This window comes from Watersipora subatra, chromosome 1 (genome assembly GCF_963576615.1).
Source record: "Watersipora subatra chromosome 1, tzWatSuba1.1, whole genome shotgun sequence".
Lineage (NCBI taxonomy): Eukaryota > Metazoa > Bryozoa > Gymnolaemata > Cheilostomatida > Watersiporidae > Watersipora > Watersipora subatra.
This window is the reverse complement of record NC_088708.1, coordinates 27,038,579-27,059,719: the sequence shown is the minus strand read 5'-3', so window position 1 is coordinate 27,059,719 and position 21,141 is coordinate 27,038,579. Positions and strand designations below refer to the sequence as shown.

General features: G+C 35.3%; 1 protein-coding gene across 1 annotated transcript; it reads left to right on the top strand.

Annotated features, from left to right (window-relative positions):
- Positions 1–885: 885 nt before the first annotated feature.
- On the top strand, positions 886–20,928 carry LOC137385987 (WD repeat-containing protein 48-like). The gene is made up of 16 exons (XM_068072630.1): positions 886–977; positions 2,487–2,627; positions 2,737–2,812; positions 3,873–3,955; positions 5,088–5,217; positions 7,502–7,692; positions 8,574–8,798; positions 9,148–9,298; positions 12,817–13,022; positions 14,733–14,823; positions 15,172–15,240; positions 16,040–16,100; positions 16,962–17,076; positions 17,188–17,264; positions 17,922–18,114; positions 20,440–20,928. The coding sequence occupies exons 1-16, from the start codon at positions 939–941 to the stop codon at positions 20,539–20,541; spliced, it is 1,950 nt and encodes a 649-aa protein (XP_067928731.1). The 5' UTR covers positions 886–938; the 3' UTR covers positions 20,542–20,928.
- The last annotated feature ends 213 nt before the right edge of the window (positions 20,929–21,141 follow it).

Below are 21,141 nucleotides of genomic sequence, written 5' to 3'. Positions count from 1 at the left end.
AATCTGTTGGTTACTTGCCTTCATTATTTTCTTCATGGCCGCTACTAGTATGTACATGCAAAGTTGCAAGCAGTAATATATTTAATGACCAAGCACATGGAATCACTGGGAAAAGCAGTAAGGGTGGGTAAGGAATATTTTCTTTCAGCCAAGCCCCTTCACTGATAAGTGCCCTAAACAGTGAGTTAAAGGCCTGCATCTTTCTGGCTAATTGCAAAAAAGCCATGGCGGCGGAGGCGAGGCTAGTAAGACAGCATAAAGCATGAAACAATCGTAAATCCTATTTTGATTTTAAAGCTTGTCTATTTAAATGAGCCACCTGGAAAAAGACATTAAAGAATGATAACTCCTTTACACACAAAAATTGGCATGCCTGACAAGCGATTGGTCTTATAAAATAAATATTTGTCATCAAGACCTGCAGGCCTACAAAAGAACCTGACGAAACTGCCAAAAATAGAAAAATTATCTTTTGAATTTTTAAATTTGAAATTTTTTGTTAGCCTTCGTAATAATTAAAAAATTTAACCGAAACCCACAAACCCTTTGAGGTATTCCCATCTACAAACCATAACTGGTGTTTGGTACTATAACACTAAGCTCGAAAGATCCGCATAGGTTACCCCCTCCCTACACTGAAGAAGACCAATCGCAACCATCCAATGCTTCAAATTCAATGCCAGTGATCCCAAGTTAGTATTTTTGGTGGGGCTGATAGAATCTGTAACTACAGGGTAGGCTAGTTAGTGTGTTATATGTTCATGTCATAATACATAATCTACTACTACTGTGGGCTGATACGGTATGCAAATAATAACCAATTGGGCTATTAATGGTTTAAAGGCTATCTCAAAATCTTCAGTAGGAGATCTTGATATTGTTTTAGAAATGGATGATTTCGGGTTCCCAAAGGAGAGTATGTAATTTCGAGTGACACGATGTCGGTCCAGTGCCAGGGCAATCGTCGCAAAGTGCAAGTGAGTTTTGCTGCAATATTGGCTCTTTGTTTTACTTTGTCCTTACATATGAGAGTAATTTACGGTATAGTAACAGTATCAGATATGATGTTCTTAAACTGTTCTTCAACATAATACAAGTGAAACTTACTAGTTTTTATAGCACATTTTTTCAGCGGTTTTCAAATATTTTTTGCTCTTATATACTTTACCGTTTGGGTAATGGATATCTTAATGTACAGAATGTCAAAGGGGTGAACTGTTTTTGAGAAAATTTCTCAAGGATCCATTCTTTTACTCACAATAAGTAGAGATGTATTGTTGCAATCAAAAGCCTCAAGTCAATGTTAAAGCGTTTTTACTAATTTATTTTATTTGTATGTATAAATCTCAAAGTTTGTCGTCTGTCGTCGTTCGGTGTCTGTCCAGCTATAGCGATATCGCAGAAGATTTGGTCTGGGAACCTCCCGTTCACAAGGCGACAAGCTAACCTATTAAGCTACACGGGATGCAATATACTTCAATGTAATATGCAATCATTGGGCTATATGAGTCATCATCTGGATTAAAATACCACAACGACTCTGCATTAAGCACAACGTCACTAAAGCTTGCTCTCACAGTTATTATTAGTAAGTTTAGCAATACGGACACAAGCTTACTCAAATTAACCTATGGCAACTACATTACCTGCAACTGTTTATAAGCTGTTTTTAATACCCGTGCAACGCCAGGACTTTGGCTAGTCAACAATAAATCGACATAAATACATGTAGCTGGTATCGACGACATACTGCAATAATGGTTTGGTTGAGAAACATGTTTTAGTCATGAAAAAAGTAGTGCAAAGCGATTCCAACAAAATTTCTCACTCCAAATGATCGCAACAAAACGAACAAAGTTCTACAATGTGTAATTTTTGAATAATTTGAAGAAAAGTATACACTCTTTCAAAACTTCTTTTAAGCTTGGCTACATAACTATGTCAATGGTCGGACATTACTTCGTATCAAATACTGGAATTGTGTCAAATTACTTGTAACTGTTATATAGTTGGTTTATTTATTATTGCTTTTTATTCCACCATAGCAAGATTGTAGTAAGTTGTTAAAAGAGAGTTTAATCATTTTCAAGTTAGCAATCTTTACTATAATGAGAGAAATGTCTGTCCGTCCGAAGCCAAGCTAAGAGAGTTGGGAAAGACATTGCCTCGTACGGGAATTCAACTCGGATACTCCGGTTTACTGACCGGTGTCCTAACCACTACATCACTACTCAGCCGCCTTGCTCATTCATGAATTAGTTATGTACATAGTTATTACTCTTTGCGATCTCTCACGGTGCGCTGGACTGCCAAACGAATTGGTTTCAATTCAAGCGTTTGTTACACGATTCTCAAACCTGTGAACACAACTTCTAATGAGTAAATGCACTGTTTTTTTGTCTGAGTTCATAGTTGCAATTTGAGTTGTTATAGATTTGCACATATCTAGGTCGTTTAGTATAGCATCACAGTAAGTTATCTTGCAGCTCTCCTATGTGATTCGTGATGAGGTAGAAGAGTACCACAGATCTGGAGTCAACTCCTTACAATATGATGAGCAGACTCACCGACTCTACTCGGCTGGTCGGGATTCCATCATACGCATCTGGGACACAAACAATGTACAGGTACTTGTATTTCTCTTTTTATCTTTATTTAGTTACTTTCTTGATTGTTGGATGTTTCAACTACTGCTTGTCTTTCTTTTCTATTGTTATTGTTTGTGTTTGCTGCTAGAATCCCTACTACCAGTCGATGGAGCACCACACGGACTGGATCAATGACATTGTGCTCTGCTGCAATGGAAGGACCCGTGAGTTCCTTGCGTACATTAATATGCACTTCACTTCAGTGTTCCGCTTTTAGCCTGATGTAATTATTTAGACTATTTAGATTTAGACTAGCCTAAGTTACCCTAACTCATACAATTCATATTCATCAACTCATGCAATTCATATTCGTGAACTCATGCAATTCATATTCATGAACTCATGCAAATCCATAAGTTACTCAACTTTTTTATTCCTTTGCAACGCCGGGCATTCAGTTAGTCTTCTTTATAATAAAAGCCATATCCATCCTTCTGTCTGGGCATTAAGAAAAAAGTGCACCTCACAGGAATCAAACCCACACATTCAGATGTATGGGTGTTAAGCCAAGCGTACTACCACTAAACCATGCAGCCACCTTTTTACTGCTTGGAATAATTGTTTTTATATTCGTCACACATCATGATCTCTCACGCCATCACTCATCGTACTGCAAGCATTGTTTTGGAGAAGTCTGAGCATGGATTTTTCTTTTAGTACATGTAGTTCAACTGTGCTAGTTTGAGTTTTTCTAGTAGTTCAAGTGTCCGTATTTTAACCAATCGGACAATTTTAACCAATGGACATACAAATGACAGAAGACAATCTTTTAGAAATATAGATATAGATTTACCACATCATTTTTATGCTAATCTTTAATTTAACTCGCGTGTGAGAGTTACTAAAAGAAGATTGTGTTCTTAAACAAAACTCCAACACTTTTTGGCCCTGCCCTTGGCTCAAATAGTAGTGAGAAATAACATATGGATGCAACTCAAGCAGACCTCAGTGCTTTGTTGTTAATCCGGATCAAGATATGTAGTTTAGGTATGCTCTATTCTTTCATTGATAGCCTCAGCTGTTTCCTGCACCAGCTAGTCATAAGATCATTATTTTTCATTAGTCTTCAGACCTTGAAACCTGCCATTCATGTTTTCCTACCTCGTGCAAATGCTTTCAGTTTTAAACTGATGAAACAATTATACTATAAATTACGTCTGAAACACGAATACCTGCTTTAGGGTGTCACTTGGCTAACCTGAAATTTTTTTATTCTTTTTTTAGTCATATCAGCATCCAGCGACACAACAGTGAAAGTATGGAATGCACAAAAAGGTTACTGTATGTCAACTTTAAGGACACACAAGGTAAATTCTCTGGACACATAAATATGTGGGAACATTGGAAAAACAGTGAGGGGATTACTAACCTGACTATTATCTTTATTTGTGTCATTGACCTGTAGCAGCAATATTAATATAACAATATACCTGTAGCAGCAGTTTACCTGTAATAGCTATAGTAATGACTGTGTACCTGTAATAGCTATAGTAATGACAGTGTACCTGTAATAGCTATAGTAATATGACAGTGTACTTGTAATAGCTATAGTAATGACAGTGTACCTGTAATAGCTATAGTAATGACAGTGTACCTGTAATAGCTATAGTAATATGACAGTGTACCTGTAATAGCTATAGTAATATGACAGTGTACCTGTAATAGCTATAGTAATGACAGTGTACCTGTAATAGCTATAGTAATATGACAGTGTACCTGTAATAGCTATAGTAATATGACAGTGTACCTGTAATAGCTATAGTAATATGACAGTGTACCTGTAATAGCTATAGTAATATGACAGTGTACCTGTAATAGCTATAGTAATATGACAGTGTACCTGTAATAGCTATAGTAATATGACAGTGTACCTGTAATAGCTATAGTAATATGACAGTGTACCTGTAATAGCTATAGTAATATGACAGTGTACCTGTAATAGCTATAGTAATATGACAGTGTACCTGTAATAGCTATAGTAATATGACAGTGTACCTGTAATAGCTATAGTAATATGACAGTGTACCTGTAATAGCTATAGTAATATGACAGTGTACCTGTAATAGCTATAGTAATATGACAGTGTACTTGTAATAGCTATAGTAATATTATGGTGTATATAATATATTGTAATGATCTATATACTGTATATAGTCTCTCTATATATAGTAATCATATATAGTAATGAGTAAGTAATGTGATTTTCTTTGCAAGTTGATGTATTATTAGGGGATTGCATCGGGCTAGGTTCAAAATAGTCTCTTTGATTGTCGGACAGCTGTGGTTTGGTATCAATAGGTATTATTTTAGAAATTAAGGTTTGAAATTGTTTACGATTATCCTTGCTAGTATCCTAATGCTCAGCTATATTTTACTAAATGTGAAAGTACTCCCCGCATGCCCTTCCTCATTCTCATTTAATGTGCTGATTTTTCATAGGATTATGTGAAGGCTCTAGCTTATGCTAAAGATCAGGAACAGGTAGCCTCAGGCGGCCTCGATAAATCTATATTCTTGTGGGATGTGAACACTCTGACCGCCCTCACTACCTCCAACAATACCGTTACTAGTAAGGCTGGCTATGTATCATGTAGTATATAAAGAACTTTCTGTTTATTGTTAGTTACATGTTACAGTAAAAATATTAGTGAAAACCTTCCTGTTATCTCTTTTACTAAGGCATTCTATGCTTGTTCTGACAATTCATTCATGCCAGAGAATTTTTCTGACGTACACTTGGTAAGTTTGCTGTAAAAGCTGGAGTTTTGGTCATAAAATATTCATCTAAAGCTCTTCAAAATCAGCAAAAGATTCAGAACAAGAATCAATGCATTTGACAAACAGAAGCTAGGTTCAGTTTTTTTAATACACGTACTGACTCTCAATATTAGTAATAACTGATCAGTACTGACTCAATATTAGTAATAACAGATCAGAACTGACTCAATATTAGTAATAACTGATCAGTACTGACTCAATATTAGTAATAACTACTCAGTACTGACTCAATATTATAATGACTGATCAGTACTGACTCAATATTAGTAATAACTGATCAGTACTGACTCGATATTAGGGATAACTGATCAGTACTGACTCACTATTAATAATAACTGATCAGTACTGACTCACTATTAGTAATAACTGATCAGTACTGACTCAATATTAGTAATAACTGATCAGTACTGACTCACTATTAGTAATAACTGATCAGTACTGACTCAATATTAGTAATAACTGATCAGGACTGACTCAATATTAGTAATAACTGATCAGTACTGACTCGATATTAGGGATAACTGATCAGTACTGACTCACTATTAATAATAACTGATCAGTACTGACTCACTATTATTAATAACTGATCAGTACTGACTCAATATTAGTAATGACTGATCAGTACTGACTCAATATTAGTAATAACGAATCAGAACTGACTCAATATTAGTAATAACTGATCAGGACTGACTCAATATTAGTAATAACTGATCAGAACTGACTCAATGTCAGTGATAACTACTCAGTGCGCACCAACATTTGACACCACTATGATTTGGTAAATATTCTTCTGAAATATTACTTAAATCCAATTAAGTTCCTGTTTTACGCCATACACCTGAGTACTTGCCTATTTTTGTTAGTTTAATGTAGCAACTTGTTGAATCCCAAAGCGGGATTCTCCTTGACTTCTGCTTTGATGCCGTATGTACAGGTGAACCTTTTCACCTTTTTAGTCTGCCTTTTTAGTCTGATTTTTTCGTTACCATTGTTGTCAGTTCTGACAACAATGGTAACGAATATCATTGTTGATGAGTCAGTGTTTCACATGCTCTGACTACTTGTCCACTTTTCGTAATAAGCTCTGTAGAACGTATAATCCTGCTTTTTGTCTCATCTGACTCATGTGAATAATGCAAGAGTTTGGCATTATTCATTGTGGATAAACTACAGTGCTGGCATTTGCTGAGAAGTCACTATGGCTTTAAGGTCAAGGTGATATTATTTGTTTATCATGTATGTACTAATAATTGTCCACATCTTTTTCCGAAAGGAAAAATTCTTTTTTCAAAATATCGGAATTTTTTTTATATTTGTTGCTTGTAGAGGATTTCGTACCTCGCTGCACCATGTGGTGACTCATTTAAGATTTATGAATAATATGATGGAAGTTCATACATTGTCCTTTATTTTACAAGATAAAATAGTCGAATGGTAATAAGAATTTAATAACAATAAGAATTTGATAATAACACTAATTAAATATATGATCATACATTCTCGGTAACTGTGCAAGTTCAGTGGCGAGCGAAATAAGGCAGACCCCTTTGATGGAAAACAAAAATTCTTATTTACAACATTGTAACTCATTATGAATTTAGTCAATAGCCATAAATTATATATTAAATTAATCCTCATTTTGTCCTGATTTCAAATACGTAAACCAAACAGCTGTACAACTATGTTTTTGATTATGCAGGTTGAATTATTAACATTTTTTATTGTTAATGATACAAATCTGTACAAATATGATTACAAATAAGGTAACTTATCTTTGATCATATTTGTACAGAATATATTCCTAAATTTTTGTAAATTAATAAATATTCGTAAATTAATTATGCGCTTATATAATTATATTAATTATATAAGCGCATAGCTTTTTACTTGCCTATCTCAAGTTATACACTGTATATGACATAAAACAAGCAAATAAAAATGTACGTTGTGAATGCCTCACTTTGCTCCTTTCTCTTTGTTCCCCTCGTTTGTTGGTAAGCAAGTGTCTGTCTGAAGTTGGGCAGCAAGTTGCTCTTTTTTGGTATCAAGCTGATGGGTAGTTGTTTTCTCTCTAGCTTCTTCTCTGACGGGCAGCAAGGATTCCATCTATAGCCTGGCTATGAATCCTACGGGTACCGTCATCGTGTCTGGCTCTGCCGAGAATGTGTTGCGTGTCTGGGACCCAAGGACATGTCAAAAACAGATGAAGCTCAAGGGCCACACGGATAACATTAAAGCTATTGTACTTAATCATGATGGAACCCAGGTCTGTCAGCGCTTTTTCTACTAATCTAGAGATTGTTAAGTTTGACCTATCTACTTAACTCGGCGTATTATGAGCTGTGTAGTACGGGTCAGCACAGCATTTGCGTATGGTCAAGAGTCGGTACAGCTTTAGTAGGTTTTGTACAAAACGATCTTGATTGGCGAGTAGTTATTTAATTAGCCTATCAAAGTGTGTACTTAGGGAAATATTACTCTGTCTTGCATTGAACCAATCAAAAGTATGTTTACAGTCTACCCTGAGCTTAGTTTCACTTTGCAAAAACTCAATTTTTTCATCGCAGCTGCTTTGCCAAGACCGACTGTTTCAACACATTACAGCTATGGAGGCTTCATTAGTTGTAGATCAATGAACTTCTGATGATTATCTATTGAACAATAGTGCTACTGAGAGTGATTATTTTATTTTTAGCATTAATAATAATGTGATAAGCTGTAATACTAGTGATAACTCGTCTGACTCGGAACATGCTCACGGCAGTAGCGAAAATGGCCAAACAAGTGTCTGAGCTCATTCTGCAACATGTTTGATGTTGTGGATGAGTGGCACCCGCTGATGTAAAACGTTATGCTGATTAGTTTGATATCAAAATATCTCTATAGACCATGTAGTTCAAAAGTTATGATAATTCATATGCGTTCTTGTTCCGATAAAAAAATTAATCTGGTAGCGAAAGTGTTAATAAAAAGGAAATGACTATACCATTTGTTAACAGAACTCAAGTTCATATGTTTACTAGTAGTAAGTACGTCTGCCATATGTACAACTGACATGTTCTAGAAACTTCTCAAGCTTTGTTAAAGAACCTGACTCTGTTTAAAATATTAAACTGGATTTTGTATTAGTCTGCTATATATTTCTAGTGCATCTCTGGGAGCTCAGATGGTACAATAAGATTATGGTCTCTTGCCCAGCAGCAGTGCATCCACACACTACGAACTCACTCTGACAGCGTCTGGTCTCTCGCTGTCAATGACTCATTCACAACTCTTTTCTCAGCTGGGCGGGATCGTTACATCTGGGCCACTGACCTCACCAACACTGACTACAGCGCCATGGTCTGCCAGGAATCCGCACCTGTACTCAAGGTAGATATTGACCAGCAATATCTTGTTGTGTCATGTATTGGCCTACGGGCTGGTTCATCTCTCCTACTTTTACCTTTTCTTTCGGTTATCCACAGCTAATTTGGTTGTGACTAGTGTTACAATTATCTTAACACTAAGGGTACTTAATTGCTTATGGACCACAGGCTCTTGCAAATGCTTACAAATCAAATAAAAGAATACATGAATACGACATTTCGTATCCATAGATGTTTGATAATTTATTTCTTGTGTTAGAAGCTGAGCAGACAATTTCTCTCTGGAAGCCCGTTTGTAAAGTTCACAACTTTTGTTTGATGGAATTGTTAAAATAACCATGATTCCTTAACAGATATGCTTAACCGAAGAGGAGTCGTCTCTTTGGGTCTCGACTACGGACTCTAATATTCACCAATGGAATGTGTCGAATCTCAAGTACAATTATACAGAAGATATAGACAGTCTGGAGAAGAGGCCCTCCAAGCTTCTGCAAACCATTAAAGGTAGCCTATTGTTTCTATTGTTTTCTGCTGAGCAAAAATGCTGTCAAACCTCTGCATATATCTGTGTCTTATGTCAAAACTGTTGGGTTGAAGCAAATATCCTTATGAAAAACACACTTAAATTTGTTCATCACCCAAAAGCCTGTGATAACTCTTTAATATATATGTTATTAATTACATACAGCATTAAAATGCATCATACAAAATTATTCAAAAAGCTAAATCATATATGAAAAACTAGGTTGATGAAATATTTATAAATGTAAAGAAGTTTTCTATTGTTAACGTATGATAGAACAGTGTAAACAGAAATAAGTTACCATAGAGACATGTAAACAGAAATTAGTTGCCATAGAGACAGGTAAACAGAAATCAGTTACCATAGAGACGTTTAAACAGAAATGAGTTACCATAGAAACATGTAAACAGAAATAAGTTACTATAGAAACATGTAAACAGAAATAAATTACCATGGAGACATGTAAACAGAAATAAGTTATCATAGAGACATGTAAACAGAAAAATGTTGCCATAGAGACATGTAAACAGAAAAAAGTTACCATAGAGATATGTAAACAGAAATAAGTTGCCATAGTAACACAGATATGTCTGCCAGTCGGCAATCCTCAAGTTCAGAAGTACAGATGGTGATATGGATACTCATTCTAATTTAAACTTGGTTTAACCTGAAGTATCTATTACTTTACATTACATATTTTTATATTTTTTATGTTTTATGTTTAATTTCCATCAGCCTAGCCATAGAGTTATCTCCCCCTAGAGTGATAACTGTGCCTTCAACAACACGAGCGTTTCCGGTGCCAACAAGGAGCGTTTAGGCCACGCCCCTTTTTTGTGCTAGTCAATCGTAGTGATTGACAGAACAATAACATCAGCCATGAGAATGATCATGAATTTTCACAGCTAAGATAGTAATTATTTCTATTTCCATAAAATTTCAATAATTTATTTCCACATTAATTCAATTTCCATAACATTTCCATAATTCATTTTCATATTATTTCCATTTCTATAACATTTCCATATTATTTCCATTTCCATAATTCATTTCCATATTATTTCCATTTCCATAACATTTCCCTACTTCATTTCCATATTATTTCCATTTCCATAACATTTCCATAATTCATTTCCATATTATTTCCATTTCCATAAAATTTGCATAATTCATTTCCATATTAATTCCATTTCCATAATTCATTTCCATATTATTTCCATAACATTTCCCTACTTCATTTCCATATTATTTCCATTTCCATAGCATTTCCATAATTTATTTTCATATTATTTCCATACCATTTCCATATTTCTAAAATAAAATTTCTAAAATTATGAAAATATTTATGTTTATGGAAATGGATATGGAAAAGTAAACATTTCCATAATATGTTTAGCGATCTCTGGTAGGTATTGAATTGCTTTAAATAATAAGCATATATTAGAGTAATAAACTATAATCATCATTTCTTTAATATGAACATTAATTACTATCTTAACTGGAAATGCATGATCCTTGTTTAACCCTTTTCATGGCTGATGTTATTGATCTAGTCAATCACTATAATGACTGACTAGCACAAAAAAGGGGCGTGGCCTAAACGCTCCTTGTTGGCACCGGAAACCCTCGTGTAGTTATCACTCTAGGGGGAGACAACTCTATGAGCCTATCAGCCTCTTCAATTGTACTTTTAAATCTGTAGTTTCAAAAAGCTTCGAGTATAGTAAGTTGAAAAATTTGCTCAGATTTTACATATGTTGAATTTTATATGTTGAAGTTTTCATTGAGGAATGATGTTTGATGGTATAGCTAATGCTATGTATTAACTCTTTTGCTACTCAATTAATTTTTCTACTAAGACATACTTAAATATTCAGTAAAACCTGATATTTGCCGAAGCCATATATAAATTTTAATAACTTTCAAACTACACAGTCTACGAAAAGTACTTTGATGTAAAATTACTCAGCATACAATCTTACATCAGTTGATGTAAGATTTTCTTTTGTTTCAACGCGGGTAGATGATTGTTTCCTTTTGTTTAAGTACAGACACGATAGGCTAATTGATTAACTACGAGTGTACTAATCAGAAACATTTTTGTATGAAGCCTACTAAATCTGCACCACGCTGCTCTTAGCCATACACCAACACTATGCCGAGCCGCATTACACAGCTCATGGTGTGCGAAGTGTTGATAATATACTCTCTTGAATAAAAATCATCCATGGCTTACTACATTCCATATTGCCGCATTAGCTCATTCAGTAACATATAAAGATATGCATTAAATTATGTTCACAATGTGCAGATTTATTTTGAAATATCTACGTTTGTCAAATCTTATAGATTTTATAGATATATAAGATATAATTATTATCATATTTTAAGAAAGACAACGCTTTTGTCTTTGAAAATTTCTATAGAATGTATCTGCTCCAAATAAGTCAGCAACTTGAGATTGCTTGAAGTTTAAGAGCCATATTTACTCTGGTTGTATGTCAGCTTTAAGAGCCATACTTACTCTGGTTGTATGTCAGCTTTAAGGGCCATACTTACTCTGATTGTATGTTAGCTTTAAGAGCTATACTTACTCTGATTGTATGTTAGCTTTAAGAGCCATACTTACTCTGGTTGTATGTCAGCTTTAAGAGCTATACTTACTCTGGTTGTATATCAGCTTTAAGGGCCATACTTACTCTGGTTGTATGTCAGCTTTAAGATCCATACTTACTCTGGTTGTATGTCAGCTTTAAGAGTCGTACTTACTCTGGTTGTATGTCAGCTTTAAGAGCTATACTTACTCTAGTTGTATGTCAGCTTTAAGGGCTATACTTACTCTGTTTGTATGTCAGCTTTAAGAGCTATACTTACTCTGATTGTATGTCAGCTTTAAGAGTCACATTCACTCTTGTTGTATGTTAAGCCCTCCGACTTCCCATGGCATTTGTTATGTATTCATCGACAGCCTGGTTGGTTCTAGCCATGTAATTTACTAGATTCCAAGAGATTAGTTTGTCTGCACCCAGAGCTAATGTTGTATTTTAGCTTACATTGAGTGGTAAAGTCGTGGTAAATTTTATAACAGGATTATCTGTTACAAATGAAGGATAGTTATTACCGTGTTTGCATGTGTATTTATATAATTTAACTTCGAGTATTTATATATTGTTTGTATATGTTATTATATATTTTGTGATGGCTGTAGAAAGCAATAAAAATATTCACATTGCAGCATGTTTTTTCAAGGTCTATGAATGGTTGTTTGTGAATGTAGTCATGGAACATCATGATATTCCGTATGCTACTCATGGATTCCCTTGCTTAAACTGTCGCCAAGCATTAGGAAATCTAGTACATGTAGTATACTTTGCTAGTTCAAGCGTTTAGCAATATTGTGACATCAATAAATTCAGTGTATAAATACTCCACCTATGTGTCCTCTATAGCAATCCTTGTTGGCTATAGTTTCCACTATTAGACAGACATTCTACTACAGGTGCTACAAGTATTAAACAGTATCACATCATGAATGATAAGAGACATGTGATAACAAAGGACTCAAAGGGAGATGTCGCTGTATATGACGTGCTGACGGCAACCATGGTCGAGCGTCTCGGAGATGTGCACATGGAGGAAGAGGTTAAAAAGAGAGCAGAAAAAGTGTTTGTCCCCAGCTGGTTTACTATTGACCTTAAAGTAGGGGTGAGTTGTATTTCAGATGCTCTATCTTATTTATAGATGAACTTGCACCAAATGTTACTAGATTTTATCAGAAAATATCAGTATTTTTCTATCCTTTGCGGTTATTTTCGATGTTTAAGTTGATCTGACTGTCAGGATGTTTCAAGATTAAAATTGACAAAACTTGATGGCAGTTCAAAGGCTCAAATCAAGCGAAAATGTGAGTATGGTGTCTATAGTTACAAAGGGACCAACAGAATAGCGACGCGTAATGCTACAACTTCAATGAAATAGCTGATATCACTTTCGCAATGATAGCAACTAGTAACATCATTTCGCACATATACTTCTTCTGATAGTAGTCTTGAAATATTCTGGCAGTCAGATCACGTCAAACATCACAGCGAGCGTAAATTTTAGAAAACTCAACACTTTCTGATAAAATCTACGAAAATTTCATATTTCCGCCGCTAAGCGGTATCGTGACTAGGATTATACGTATACGGTACTTCTTATGATGAGTCACCTCCCAGTCTCTCAAATAATGATTCCCATTTCTGCCGGTGAGTCATATCTTTAATGGTGAGTCATATCTTTAATGGTGAGTCATATCTTATATGGTGAGTCATACCACATATCCAATTACAATTCATGTTTCAAATCATGCCGTGTTCAAATCAAAAGTGATTCGTACCTAGGGTTTATTTTCTGCTTCAGACAGATGTAAAAGATAAGGTTGTAATTAAGATCAAATATCCACTTTTAGAAATTCATGTTTCACTGCCGTAGGTAAAGTTTATGGTATTGGCCGACCACCTCGATGTATGCTTTTATAATCTCTTTCAAAGATGATTCCATGCACACAGTTGTAAAGTATGTGTACATTAGCTGATGATAACAGAACTCAGTAAGTTTCTGTACCAGCTTATTCCTATTGCAAGTGAGCACTTCTTCTGATAATACACGCGATGCGTTTGATCGCCACACTTTATGTTCTTTTTGAAAATAAATAGTGGAATTTTTATTAATTATAAGCTCATAGCGCTCGAAGCAATGATTGTAGGTTAATTGAGGTCAGGCATGAACAGAGTTGAACATTTTCATTTTACACAATTATTGCTATATGGTTCAGAAGCTGTAGTAAGTATGGGTCTTTTTATATGGCTTCTGTTACTAAGTATAATTATTATGGCCTTAGCTTTCTTATGGGTAGTGACTGACGTTATCGGTGACAAGTGATTTGAGGTTCTTTAAAGCTTTGCAAATGAATGACATACAAAATGGCTATTTTGATGAACAGTTGTTTTTTTGAAGAAAATTACAAAATTAGTTTAATGCATCACAATAAAAAGTATTTTGGTAGATTTGTGATTTTTAGAAAGTTAGTTGTTTTTTAAACTGCAAAAGTTGCATAATGTTAAATTCTGAAAGAATTTTGCGTTAATGTTTTCGTGTTTTTGTTAACATGTTTTCGGTACTTGACAAAAACATAACAGTGGTTATCTTAATTGGATTGTGGCTCACAAATCAATTGTGGAATTTGAGCAATTTTCCATAGCATTTACATCTCAACTAGAGGTTAACAGAAGGACACTCTTTTTGATAAATTCCATTTTTAATTTAAGAATTGATTCATTGCTGAAACTGTAGGATTTTAAACTCATTAATTTTTAAGCAAAATGTCAACCTGTTGGTGGATGACACTAAATAACATCAAACTTGTATTTGCAGTTGCTGACTGTTCATCTGAATGATACGGATTGCTTCGCAGCCTGGCGGTCTGCCAAGGAGGCAAATCTCGAGGCAAATGGTGATACCAAAGGTATTATATGCTAGGCTGGCATGCCTGAGCTACAATTCTTCATATCACTGGGTCAATTTTCAATTACCTCTACAAATTTTAAAAAAAATGTTTGCATCAGAGTTTGCATCTTACAGCTATTTTATTTGACAAGTCAATTAAAATAACTGTAAGATATTTTAATTGACTTGTCAAATATTTTTCAATTGCTAACTCTCATGAAACATTGAATCAGCTGTCTTATATCTTCTAATTAAAGAGGTTTTGTTTGTGGAGTTATTCTCACATGTTCAACACTCAAGCAAAACCTCTGGCTATTCATAATCGTGTATTTTGTGGTATTTATCTAATAGTTATCACTTGTTGCAGTCAACTATGGAGTACTGGTGCTGCAGGCCCTACTTAGAGACTGGCCTAAATCCTACCAACATAATGATGGTGAGGTGCTCATTATCATGTTAGCTTAATCAACCATTTCATTTGACCTTGTTTAACCTAGCCCTTGTTTTTATACCCATCCGGTTTTATACCCATCTGGTTTTATACCCATTCGGTTTTATACCCATCCGGTTTTATACCCATCTAGTTTTATACCCATCCGGTTTTATACCCATCCGGTTTTATACCCATCCGGTTTTATATTCATCCGGTTTTATACCCATCCGGTTTTATACCCATCCGGTTTTATATCCATCCGGTTTTATACCCATCCGGTTTTATACCCACCCGGTTTTATACCCATCCGGTTTTATGCCCATCCGGTTTTATACCCATCCGGTTTTATACCCACCCGGTTTTATACCCATCCGGTTTTATGCCCATCCGGTTTTATACCCACCCGGTTTTATACCCATCCGGTTTATATCCATCCGGTTTTATACCCATCCGGTTTTATACCCACCCGGTTTTATACCCATCCGGTTTTATGCCCATCCGGTTTTATATCCATCCGGTTTTATACCCAACCGGTTTTATACCCATCCGGTTTTATACTCATCCGGTTTTATACCCATCCGGTTTTATACATTGTTTTTGCTAAATTAAAGTTGATTCTGCTTTTGTTTTGTTTTGTTTTTTTATTCTAAATTTTATACAAGTAGATGAACAATTGCTCTTCTATACGTGTTTCATTTATAAATATATACATTTGTTTATATATACTTTCATATATTTCTCTATATATGTTGAACGATTAGGTATTTTACAGTCAATTGAAATGATTTCTTTGAATTTTTAGAGGAAATGGTAGAGGAAAAACGATACTTTGAGGTCCCTCCACACACACCCATAATATTCAGGTAATCTATCCACATGTATTTCATGAGAGAAACCAGCAGGAAACTGGTTTACTCCAATGTTGATGTATGTGTCATCTTGGTTGACTTGCTTTTTCTCACTGGTTGGTGTAGTTGATTTATCTATTGTGTTAGTAGGTATTAAATGACTTCATGTTTGAGCCAATCTACCAAATGCAAACCAAAATGCCTAGGTGTCTGTTTAGGCGTCTGTCTAGGCGTCTGTCTAGGCGTCCGTCTAGGCGTCCGTCTAGGTGTGTGTCTAGGTGTCCGTCTAGGTGTGTGTCTAGGTGTCCGTCTAGGTGTGTGTCTAGGTGTTCGTCTAGGTGTGTGTCTAGGCGTCCGTCTAGGTGTGTGTCTAGGCGTCCGTCTAGGCGTCCGTCTAGGCGTCCGTCTAGGTGTGTGTCTAGTCGTCCGTCTAGGTGTCCGTCTAGGTGTGTGTCTAGGTGTCTGTCTAGGTGTGTGTCTAGTCGTCCGTCTAGGTGTCCGTCTAGGTGTCCATCTAGGTGTGTGTCTAGGTGTATGTCTAGGCGTCCGTCTAGGTGTCCATCTAGATGAGCTTCTTTTTTGGAAAATAATGTGTGGTATTAGTTAGTGATCAGACAGTTTTACATATTGGATTTAAACAATCATTTTTGTGAAACTTTAAATGATATCAGCTTCAATTTTGAGAAGTTCCTGAATTTAGCCTGCATGTTGTGTTTATTGTCATGGCTTATTTTTGCACTCAGCTCAATGTCTAATATTCTGTTTCTTTTTATATCAATTATATTTTTCGCTTTTCATGCTAAGAAATCTTGTGACATTTTTATTGCCATTTACTCTTCAGCTCATAACTTTATAACAAATATCTTGATATTTCAGTGAAGTCACTGGTCGCACCCTTCTCAGGCTATTAGCTAGGGATGCGGGTGGTAGCACAGAGGGAATTCTGCTCAGCGAATATGCGCCATCTTGGATTACAGATTTGATAGTCCACGTGAGTGCCAGTTCTCTTCTATATATCTCATGCTTCGCAGTTGCTTAGATCTTTTGATGTGCATGTTATCTGTTAATTATCTGTTAATTCAATGTGATCATTTTTTTGTAGAAAAAATCACCAGCTTTTCACAAGTTACCCTTTTACCTTCACCCATATACCGTCGGGAACAAGTCTCCTGCCAGGAAGTGAGTATTAAAACAGTAGATATTTTTGCCTGTGGCTTTTATTTCCACACAGCATGTAATTTAGCTCCGTGCTCGTTATAGTCTCTCATATAACTATAGTTATTAACACTACTAGTGTGTGTCAATAAAGCACAGAGAATAAGTACGTGCACAAATATTCTAAATTTTTGGAAGGCGAAAGATTAGTGCAATTACTAGGGTGCCAGGCTGATAAGCTGAATGTCATGAGTTCGAATTTTGTACGGTGCACTTTTTTTCCAATCTTCATCCATGACTTCAGGTGGATGGACGGACACAGCTCTTATTATAGTAAAAGGGATTAGCACAAACAATGTTAACGTTTAGTTGGCACAGACAGTACTAACTTTCGGTGGGCACAGACCCTACCAGGTTTTGGCAAGCATAGGCACTCTCAACTCTAGTGGCCATAGGCAGTGCAAATCCAGATGTGTCTAAGCAGTGCTAACTCTTATTGAGGTGTAGACCGAGCACACGCACTTGTTGAGTACACAACTCCAACTTTTGGTGGCTTGACAACGTTATCTCTTGATGGCTTTTGGCGATACTTACTCTGGAGTAATTCGAAAGGTTTTTTTCAGTGATGTGTGTTAATTTAAGCTATATATGAACTTTACGGGAATTGTCTTTTCTTTACAGCACAGACAAGTTGTCTGCTAGTGACATGTTGCAAGTGCGTAAAGTCGTTGAACACGTCTATGAAAAAGTGCTTGGTCAGGGCTCAGATGACGGTTCACAGTCAGCCCACAATGACAGTGCGCGAACTGATGCCGACCCCGAGGACTTGGCAGCTGTTGCTCTAGAAAAAGTGGCTATATATTGTAATGATCAGGTACGAATCTATCAGACTTTCAAATTGAACCTATTGACATAAAATAGGTTTCTAGCCTTGTTTAGTTGTGACATTGTGAGACTTTCAGCAGCTTCTCTGCAAACCAACTAGCATCTACTTTTTGTTAGGAGTTTTTACTTATCATTTGTTTTTACTTATTAGCTGTATAGCCCTAGGTTCTCCTTAGTTAGCTGTATAGCCCTAGGTCCTCCTTAATTATGTATTTAATACTTCAAACTTCCTGTCAGAGGGGTTGTGAAGACTTCAATCAATCTTTAAATTTTTATACGACATACTAATAACCTTCTATGCAGGTTTTTGGTTGCATAGCTGAATATATCAACTTATCACAATGAGCTCTCTGGTAGTAAGTCCTTTTTCTAAGATGTAATCAATGTGTTTTAGTCAGGGAGCACTTTTTCAATGATGTGGATAATAATTAGTTTGTGTAATCATATATGGCCAGAGAGGAAAGGCAAGCGGCCAATTATTTAGTATATGCTTTTTGATATTACTAGTCAATGAGCTGTTTACATATATCTATTCCTCGCTGATAATAATCAGAGTACTAGTATATGGATAGTTGATATCTCTATTCCTAGCTGATAATAATCAGAGTACTAGTATATGGATAGTTGATATCTCTATTCCTCACTGATAATAATCAGAGTACTAGTATATGGATAGTTGATATCTCTATTCCTAGCTGATAATAATCAGAGTACTAGTATATGGATAGTTGATATCTCTATTCCTCACTGATAATAATCAGAGTACTAGTATATGGATAGCTGATATCTCTATTCCTCACTGATAATAATCAGAGTACTAGTATATGGATAGCTGATATCTCTATTCCTAGCTAATAATAATCAGAGTACTAGTATATGGATAGTTGATATCTCTATTCCTAGCTGATAATAATCAGAGCACTAGTATATGGATAGCTGATATCTCTATTCCTAGCTGATAATAATCAGAGTACTAGTATATGGATAGCTGATATCTCTATTCCTAGCTGATAATAATCAGAGCACTAGTATATGGATAGCTGATATCTCTATTCCTAGCTGATAATAATCAGAGTACTAGTATATGGATAGTTGATATCTCTATTCCTCACTGATAATAATCAGAGTACTAGTATATGGATAGCTGATATCTCTATTCCTAGCTGATAATAATCAGAGTACTAGTATATGGATAGCTGATATCTCTATTCCTAGCTGATAATAATCAGAGTACTAGTATATGGATAGCTGATATCTCTATTCCTCACTGATAATAATCAGAGTACTAGTATATGGATAGCTGATATCTCTATTCCTAGCTGATAATAATCAGAGCACTAGTATATGGATAGTTGATATCTCTATTCCTAGCTGATAATAATCAGAGTACTAGTATATGGATAGCTGATATCTCTATTCCTAGCTGATAATAATCAGAGTACTAGTATATGGATAGTTGATATCTCTATTCCTAGCTGATAATAATCAGAGTACTAGTATATGGATAGTTAATATCTCTGTTACTCACTGATAATAATCAGAGTACTAGTATATGGATAGCTGATATCTCTATTCCTAGCTGATAGTAATCAGAGTACTAGTATATGGATAGCTGATATCTCTATTCCTAGCTGATAATAATCAGAGTACTAGTATATGGATAGCTGATATCTCTATTCCTAGCTGATAATAATCAGAGTACTAGTATATGGATAGCTGATATCTCTATTCCTAGCTGATAATAATCAGAGCACTAGTATATGGATAGTTGATATCTCTATTCCTAACTGATAATAATCAGAGTACTAGTATATGGATAGTTGATATCTCTATTCCTCGCTGATAATAATTAGAGTACTAGTATATGGACAGTTGATACCTCTATTCCTAGCTGATAATAATCAGAGCACTAGTATATGGATAGCTGATATCTCTATTCCTAGCTGATAATAATCAGAGTACTAGTATATGGATAGCTGATATCTCTATTCCTAGCTGATAATAATCAGAGTACTAGTATATGGATAGCTGATATATCTATTCCTAGCTGATAATAATCAGAGCACTAGTATATGGATAGTTGATATCTCTATTCCTTGCTGATAAAAATCAGCGAGTTTGTGTACATTGAGGCTATGGATTTATTCTTCAGACGTAGTTTTTTGTACAAACCTGTATGTTTGCTTATCGCTTTGTTATACATTGATTCTAAATTTTGAGTATCAGGCTGGAATCAATCTTTTCAAGGTTGTACTCAGTTGTTTAAATTAATTGATCGACAAAGAACTCCAAATTTAATTTTTCTATGTTACAGCTTCTTGACCCCGCGATGGATTTGAGAACCGTCAAGAATTTTGTGTGGAAACCAAATAGTGGTGATTTGATATTAGTATATAAACAACTCAGCGGCAAGTGAAGTTGTCTCCCTCCTTATTTTCTTTTCTTCTACCAATTAAGGTATCTGAAGAGGTCGTCTACATTTTCTTTGCTGTAGCCGACCGATCAAGCCTTGTTTTGTGAAAGTTTATTTTATATTCTAATTTTTTCTGTATTTTACAGATATTTGATAGAGAAATTATTGGTGCAATACAAATGTACAGTGTAGGGAAATAGGATGAAAAGTAGCAATCCACAGATTTTAACTTACATTTATTTTTGCATCAATATACACAGAATCAGTTGTATGGGTACAGTGCTTGGTCATTCCATATCTTTCCACTCTATATATTTCATACCACCATGCACTCATTTGTTCAGACATATTTACTGCTTACATAAAAATATATTTTGGCATGATGCCAGACTTCGTTTGTTCTCATTAGGATAGAGATCGTCCGAACGCTGTTGTTTTGTCTGTGGAAAAATTGTCTCTTACCTCTCATTGGTGTCATATACATGTACACTCGTGCATCGCAGCCTGACAAAGCACTACAGAAAATTGTGTCTGCTTCACTATTGGCAATGTATGCTGTCACATGGGCTATAGCTTAGGTGTTCTTCACACACAGTATGTTGT